General features: G+C 34.6%; 1 protein-coding gene across 5 annotated transcripts in view; it reads right to left on the bottom strand.

The window, feature by feature from the left end:
* Nucleotides 1-2,867: 2,867 nt before the first annotated feature.
* The window catches only part of LOC123284627 (olfactory receptor 5L1-like), a 37,592-nt gene continuing 31,739 nt past the window's right edge, over nt 2,868-8,720 (bottom strand). For 3 of the 5 annotated variants that reach the window (XM_070487749.1, XM_070487746.1, XM_070487748.1), the window contains exon 2: nt 2,868-5,280. In XM_070487749.1, the coding sequence (XP_070343850.1) occupies nt 4,264-5,199 (936 nt within the window). In that variant the 5' untranslated portion in view covers nt 5,200-5,280 and the 3' untranslated portion in view covers nt 2,868-4,263. Of the gene's footprint in view, nt 5,281-6,499; nt 6,639-7,022; nt 7,151-8,720 lie in introns of those variants that run through there. The other 2 variants (XM_070487747.1, XM_070487745.1) reach the window with 2 other exon arrangements.

Here is an 8,720-nt window from a genome sequence, read left to right as displayed (position 1 = left end):
GGATACTGGATAAACAAATGTATTGTGTACTGTTCACAGTATGATAACATCTTTTCTTCTAATTTGTCATAAAGCTTTTATCCAGAAATCTGCAGTCCTTTAAAATACCACATTGCTGCAAAATTCTTTATCTGCCTTCTCTATCATTGGCATTTCTCTAGATCCTAGTTTTATCATTTCACACTTGTACTGCTCAATAGTCTCCAAGTTGGTCTTTAAGCCTATAGATTCACTTTCTTATATCTGTCTGCCACACTGCCACTAAAACAACTCTTTTCAAAGGAAGTCAACTTACATTTAGATATTTGTTTGAATATGCATAAAATATCTGTGGAGTATGTATTAGGCATTTTTCACATGGTAGAGAGAAAAGAAGTGGACCATGGAAATATATCACTTATTCTAAAAATAGATACATTAAATAAGCGTAAACGAAATTAAAATAAGTAACTGAAAGTTATAATGGCAAATCGTTCCCTGGATTGTAAATTTGAGTGACTCATAGTCACTTATAGGTGCATATCCAAGTTCCTAAAATTTCTTCCCAGATTTTCTCTACTAGACTTATCCTTGTCCACTTTCTGTACAAATTTGTCTGCATATGTAATTATACCTATCTACCTCTATCTTTGTCTATCATCTATCTATCTATCTGTATACTGTTTTACATATCTGCACATTTGTACAATGTCTCATTCATCTAGATATCCTTAACTTACCACTTATCTCATTCATCAACAAAACACTGCTGAGTCATAAAACTTTCCAAAAACTGTTTCTAATTTCTCTAGACAAAAGTCATTATTCTTTGAAAGTCATAATTTCTGTGAATAATCCTTTAATTATTCGTTGTACTACCAACTGGATGTAGTTATGGGTTTATATATTTACACGGGTTTCTCTCCAGCTACAGTGTGGGTTCCTGGATGTCATGAACACTCTCTCTTTCATTTGTGTATCCTCCTCACATATTTCTATGTCTACTCATGAATAAAGGCATACATATATAAGTATTATTGAAGCAGATCACTTAGCTTTGTTTTCTTTACCTGAAATATTTGGATTAACTCTGATGCTCTTCACATCAGGAGTAAGAATGTGCTCACTGTTCAAGTCTATGTATTAATTGCTGCAGCCAAACCTAGATCTCAATTTTATCTTCTAGTCTTCCGATCCTTCTTCTATACCAACTGACCTTTGGCCTTGTAGTGTAAGGATCAAATGGTCATGCACGGGAAAGCCTTGCTTTAGTTATGAAAATTAAATTTAAAATGTGTGATGCCATATGTACTCAATTGTTCATTTTGTTTTGTTTTCCCTGACAGAATTCTAGAGAAGAGCTCTAGCATTTGAATCCCTACTACATTTCATCTGCTTCTTAAGACATATTTTCACCCACTATAACATCTCTGAGTTTGGATGTATCTTACAATTAATGGTAAGAAAACAGTGTCCTCATCTATCCACTTGGGATAATCCTGCCAAATTTGAAAACAAAATGAGACTTATTCCTGTCGAAGTCTTATCTTTCAAAATAAAGTCTGGGGATGAGACTGAGGAGACAGAGTCTAGTGGATTTGCCTAAAATGACAGATAGTGACATAAGTAAAACCAGCAGTAGAATAACTTGTAGTGTTTTTGTTGTTATTTGTCTGTTTGCTTGTTTGTTTTGCATATGCCTCAGCTAAATCTCATCCCTTGGTGACCTAAGAAAATCAAAACAAACAGACAAATAAATCCTGACATAGACGTTATTAGCTTTAAATGTGTAAAGCATGTTCTGCTGTAGAGCAACAATATCCTGAACAGGCTCTAATTCCTCTATTTTCAAAAATGGTTCTGCTTAGAATCCATATACCAGCAAAGAATTAAACAAGTTGGTAGAGGAGAATTAAATTTCAAAATATGGTTCATTTTAGCCTTTAAATTATTTTCTCAGATCTTAAAATGGTTATTTGTTGAAATGTTAAATTCAATTTTTTAAAATTTCTGAACAATACATTTTTCTGTTTATTGAGTATTCTTTTCAAAAGCCATTTTTCATCTGGTATGAGTAAATAGTCATATAATTGAGTTAATTTACTTCTTGGAGTGTGACTACTAAATAAATCAACTGTTACAGCAAAACATTTGCAAGGAACTCTGTATCTTGTTCCCATTAAATGTGATGTTTAATTTTTGTTGCTTTTTATGGACATCCTCCCGTCACCAAGGATTCTTGTATACAGCTAAGGGCACAATGTAGTTCTGTCAATGTATTAATATGGCAGTGGCTAATCGATGAGAGATAGTATATTTTAGTCTTGCATAATACCAGCAGTCTCATAGACAAATTTTGTATTTTGAATGTTAAAAAGCATTATAAAATAATGTATCCTTATTCTTTACTAAAGAAGATGGAGTAAGGACTGTAGGATATTTTCCAGGGTCTGGTAGAAGTATCAATGCTAAGAACACAATTTATTAAAATATTTAATTTTTAATATTTAATAGACATATTACATTCATTACAAATTAGATATATTACATACAAGAGAGAAGAAAAGGATACTCAATAAATGGTGCTGTGACATTACTATATAGTTTGGGGAAGGGAGTTGGACAATTCCTTTGTAAGCTTTCATTCATTCAGCAAACATATGCAAAATAAATAAAAATCAATAAATTTAGTACTTATTAAAATTTAAGATAAAAATCATACAACGATGAGATAAAATATAGAATGGAGCAGGATTCATTTTCACTACATTCTTTTTTAATTTGCTAATAATTGAGTATAACTACATAAAAAATGTAAGCTAAATATCAAAAAGAATGCCAAATACATAAAATTAAAAGACATTAACAAATTGTGCAGATATTATCCTCTGAGGTTAATGTTTTTAAATGTAAAATGTCTTGTAAATTATTATGAAGAATATTAACACCCAATGGGAGTAGGAGCAAAGTGAACAGAAACCTCACGGAGAAGAGTTTAAAAATCATTGAACATTAAATACATCTATTTTTCGAATTCTTCTTTTTTTCTAGTCTGTCCCTAAATTTTAGTTTGACACAGAAATAAATTATCCTTTGAATAAATCATCATTATAATGTTTCCTGTCTAATATAAACATATTATTATAGAGAAGATGTTTCTTTTTACACTTTTTCTTGCTGTTTTCTGTGCTTTGACTAAATCATTTTATTTGACCCAAGACAAAACATAGAAGTAAAGTTTAATGCTGGATCTACATTTCTATGATTCAGTAATTCATATAATGGACTTCAGTTATTTACGACCATTCCTCACCCCCTTCACAAATACTGAAGAGTGTGTGTGAATAAGGATTGAAAGAAGAAATGTGGTTTAGACACATAGAGAAAAGGAGAAAAAGATCATTTCATCAACAGTAAAGACACAACCAAAAACATAAACAGGGGTTAGAAGTGCACTTATCTGTCACAGTAGTCATTTGATCCACAATATTGTAAAATAAGCATGAAGATAAAAATTGAAAGATAAAGTGAAACAATAGGCCGAAGTCAGAAATGTTGCCAGTCATAACAATGGTTATTAAATGATTGCAAGTATATATAAATATACTACATATAGTAAAACATATGAGAGAGACAGAGTGATGCAGAGAGAGACAGAGAGACAGAGACAGAGAGCTAGTTATATGCCAGGAATTACTCTAAGCTCATTGCACATGACAAGTAATATAATTTTTCTAAGATTTCTGTGAAATAATTATTACTAATGTCATCATTTTTCATCATAGTCTCTGAAATTCCAAAAACACTGGACATTGCAATGACAACAACAAAAAATAATAAAGAAAGCAAGAAATAGCAAACAGGATATGTACACATTCTGTGCATAATCTGACAAGGGTGTGTTCTTCATTGTAAAATAATAGGAATTCAACTTGGAATTGAATCATATTTTCCTTAATGAATACTGAAATAAAATGTGACTCTTGTGATTTCTTCATTAAGCTTATGAAGCTTTTACAGCAAACGATATGTGTATCTTGAGTCCATTAACCATACTCAATTAATTCATTTTGAATAAATAACAGCAAAGAAGTAATCTGTAAATTCCAAGATATGCCTTGTACATGGAAGAGGCACACAGATAAGTGAATCAAAAAGACTCACTCATAACTACCTGCTGCTTGACTGTTACCTCCACTTCAACACTTCAACACTGAAGTCCATCGCTGTACCCTTTCACCAGTCTCCACTTTGGGACACTGAGTCCTGTTAATAAAATATTCTCTAGGAAAATATTTTGGAGCCCACCACTTTTCTGAGAGCTTCTTGCACATCCTTGTTTCTCAAGCTATAGATCAGAGGATTCAGCATAGGGATCACTACAGTGTAGAACACCGTGGCTACTTTGTCAGTATCCATACTGTTGCCAGAACTGGGTCGGCAATAAATGAAAAGGATTGTTCCATGGAAGAGAAGGATGGCTGTGAGGTGGGAGGCACAGGTGGAAAAGGCTTTGCATCTTCCCTCTGCAGAGCGCATCCTCAGGATTGTGATAAGAATAAAGAAATAAGAGGTGAGAATGATCATGATGGTGATGATTTCATTGAAATTGGCCACAATGTATAGCAACAGTTCACTCATAGTGACATCAGAACAAGCAAGAAATAAGAGAGGGGGCAGATCGCAAAAGAAGTGGTTAATCACATTTGACCTATAGGATGGGATCTCAAGAGCTAAACACAAGTGAATCAGTGAACACACAGTCCCCCAGAGGTAGCAGCAGGACACCAGCTCCACACAAAGATTGTTGGACATGGTGACGATGTACAGCAGTGGGTTACAGATGGCCACAAAACGGTCATAGGCCATCACAGACAGCAGGATGACCTCAGTTACCACACATGTGCAAAACAAGTAGAATTGCACAGCACACGCCAGGAAGGAAATGGCTTTGTCTTCATTTAAGATATTAGCTAGCATCTTTGGCAGAATGATTGTGGAGTAACAGAAATCCACAAAGGACAAGTGACTGAGGAAAAAGTACATGGGGGTGTGAAGTCGAGAGCTGACCTGAATCAGTGCAATCATGCCCAAGTTGCCCAAAACTGTGACTCCATAGATGAGAAGAAACAGCAGGAAGAAGAAGACTCTCAATTCAGGGACCTCTGCTAATCCAAGGAGAATGAACTCTGCCACAGTGGTGCAGTTCTCCTTGGCCATGTCCCCACTTTATTGAGATGGGAGAACAATATTAGCAGTTATTCTCCATTGTATGATCCCAAATTCCATTTTGACTGTCTCCTAAAAAAGACATTAGAATAAGTAGGATAGTTAATTTTTTCAGCAAAGAAATAGTAAGTTGCTTTTGTGAAGTTTAGGAAAAGTTCAGGCATTGTAGCATACAAATGCATAGAGCTCACAGTTAAAATCACAGATCACACAAAAGCATTCACATCCATAAAAGCCTATACAATTCCTTAAACTAGTCCTATACAATTAAGTACCCTTCTCTTTTTTCCACTGAAATGATGAGAAATATCTAGTCCTATACAATTAAGAGCTTGAAACTGAGTCATTAATTATCTAATTAGCCATATTATTTTTTGAAACTAAAATCTCTATTTCCCTTTAATCAGTACTGGAAATAATGGGATCCCAGGAAAGAATTTTTGTAATACATAGTACCCTTCTCTTTTTTCCACTGAAATGATGAGAAATATGCTTATTTAAGATATGCTTATTTAAGTGTTAAGCCACCAGTGCTGATTATTTTTTCAATATGTTTTAGATGAAAACAGCAGCTTTTATACTCTAAATTAGCATTTTTTCTATAAAATTAGCATAGTGATTTTGTTAATTATACAAGTCAATGTCAACCATTGTTCCTGGAATTGGTACCCTGGTTCAAACCTCCAGTAACTATGACTCCGAAGCCTTATAAAGACCTACTTGACAAATGAATCCCCTGCTTTAAATCTATTTGTAGAACTACTCGAAGATGTGAATATAAAATTATTAACACAAATGCTTGCTGCTGCATTGCAGCATTGTTTATGAAAATAAAACTTAGAAATAAAGTGTCAAACAAGAGGAAAATAACTCACGTTATGGTACTTATACATTATGGAAAAGTATGCAACTATTAAAATGATATTTTGAGGAACTTTTAATGAGCTGAAAAATGGCTATGATAAAATGGCAAGTTAAAAAACAGTAAGCCAGATTGTACAGGCAGAATATTGTATCTGTTTATATAAATTGTGTTGTTTACTTAATCCTCACAACATCCATGACACAGAAGTATTTTGTTCCAATCAATTTTTTTTAAAAAAGCAATGTAGAAACTTGCCCGAGTTCTCACAAAATTTAAGATTTATGGAGTAGAATGGGGAAGGAGGGTGTGATTGTTTTTTTAATAAAGGAAGGATACATTCAAGGCCTTTGACAAACAGAAAATGACAATAGATGATGAGAACACTCTCATTTGTTCTCTCCTTCCTGACCGTTGGTAGACACGTACCTGACTGTGAGGCACTAGTTGGTAATCCCCGGAGGAAAGAGAATCTGTATGAAAACTCACTCCAGCCAAGTATTTTCCTGATTCTTCAAATGATTTCAAAGAGTTGAAGGATGTATATATTAAGAAATCCCATTTTGAAAACAAATAATTATTCTGATGATATAGTTTCTCTCTTCAACAGTCAATAAAAGTAAGTTATTTATCTTTTTCTGAGTATAAACTTCTTCCTTTTGTCAAGCCTAAAGATGAAAACTCAGGTTGTTGATTACTTATGAAGCAGTGGTTCTTAACCAGGAGTTGTTTTGATTCCCGTGGGAAATTTGTCATCGCCTAGACACATTTTTGCTTGTCAAGATAAGGAGGGGCCCTGCTGACATCTAGTGGGTAGAGACTAAGGAGGCTGCTAAACACTATGATGTATGTGACAGTCCTTGCCCCAGCCCCCACACACACCAATAGCACATGCAAACACCAAAATATTATCTGGCCCACACATCAATAGGACCAAGGTTGAGAAACCTACTATGAAGAGACATTTCAAAGTGCTTTGCACAAGGCCAAAATAGTTCCTCTCTTTTCTGCTTCCGAGGTGGTTCCATGTCTGTGTTCCCACATGAGCAGTCCTGAGGACAACTTACTACCACTCTCAGCATCAGAGTGACTATCAGGAAAATCTCCATGCTCTCTTTACCACATTCCATAGAAGGAGTTAATGTGAGAAAGGAAAAAGAGGGAAGGAGAGAGAAATCAAGCATTCTTTCCAATTTCTTGACATTCTTTTCCCTCTTACACTAATACTATTACAAGATACTTGATTCTGCAGATTAAACTGTTCTCATTTTCCATTAAGCTTATTTTTCAATATAGAAATGGAAAATATTTTCATAAATGAGTGCTCAAAACATGGCACTTCTTAAAACACTCTCTAGTTAAGAGAAAGCTAAATACAGATTTTTAAAAATGTGTCTAATACCACTGCCTTCACTTACAATTTCTCCTTCTCTTACACAAGGCTATAACAAATTATCCCATAAGAAAAAAATAGCAAGCATCCAGATCCCAGAAAATGTCATTCATGTCCATTCCCAAAAACCAGAGTGTAGTCCAACTAACCAAACTGTGGGATAGATATTGCTTCCCCTATTTCTGAAGATGCTATGATGGAAAATGTTTTAGGCTTTATGTTTTTGTGTGGGTATCTCTGGGGCCCATATTTCTTAAGCTTCTCCAAATCATCATTGATCTCTGTGGGACATCAACATGATATCGAGAAAACTACAACTTGAGACTCAAACAATTAATAACTCCTAGGAGAGATAAACAGGGGAAAATACTATCACAACTTGGTACATATTATTATAATTTAACGTGATTACTTCCAGAGTTCATGATGAATTTCAGAGCCTTATATGATACATCCAAGCATTGCTCTGTGAGCCAGGGATCACATTGCCTTAGTGAAATATATGGATAGGTCTTATAAACTTTGCCTGTCTTATACTCAAAAACTCCTTCCTGGAGGGCATAAGGGCTGAAGCCACACCAGAGTTCTGACAAATACCAGAAAGGGGTGGGGATAATGAACTCTTTTACTGAAAATAATAATAATTTCTCACATTTCTTGACCACTTCCTATATTCTGGTACTATCCTGAATACAACTATTAACAAATTTCATCTTTATAAAAATAAGTGAGCCTGGTATAGTTGTGTAACTTTATGAGTGAGGTGACTGAGGCATAGTCAGATCCAACTTGCCCAAAGTCACACACAGAATCACTGACAGAATGAGACTAAATGCTGCATTTTATATTGTGCCACACATATGACCCTGTGAGGAAAAGCAAAGCTACTGAAGGGTGCTGAGATATCATACTCCTTATTCAATGACAGACACCATTAAATGGGATTGCCTCGAGGACCTCTCCCAGGTCTGCTCCTTTTCTGACCGTATAATGTCTTCCTAAACCAACAGTGTTCAAACTACTGTCTGGTGTTTGTGCTCTTGGATATACCCAACATTTCAAGAACTCCATCGATGTAATTAGTTACAGGTAATCACTTTTGAAATTCTCAACGACCTATACATATTTTCCTAAAATTGATCCATCTGATCATTTTCTGAGTTTGAAGAGTGTTTCCAGGTCTGTGTTCCACCTAGCACTCTCACAATCCCATTTCTCACATTTTTCAAAACTAAGGATTCCTCTTACTATTTGCAT

The sequence above is a fragment of the Equus asinus genome, chromosome 17 (assembly GCF_041296235.1).
Source record: "Equus asinus isolate D_3611 breed Donkey chromosome 17, EquAss-T2T_v2, whole genome shotgun sequence".
In the NCBI taxonomy this organism is placed as follows: Eukaryota; Metazoa; Chordata; class Mammalia; order Perissodactyla; family Equidae; genus Equus; species Equus asinus.
The sequence above is the reverse complement of the archived record's forward strand: the minus strand, read 5'-3'. Positions and strand labels throughout refer to the sequence as shown.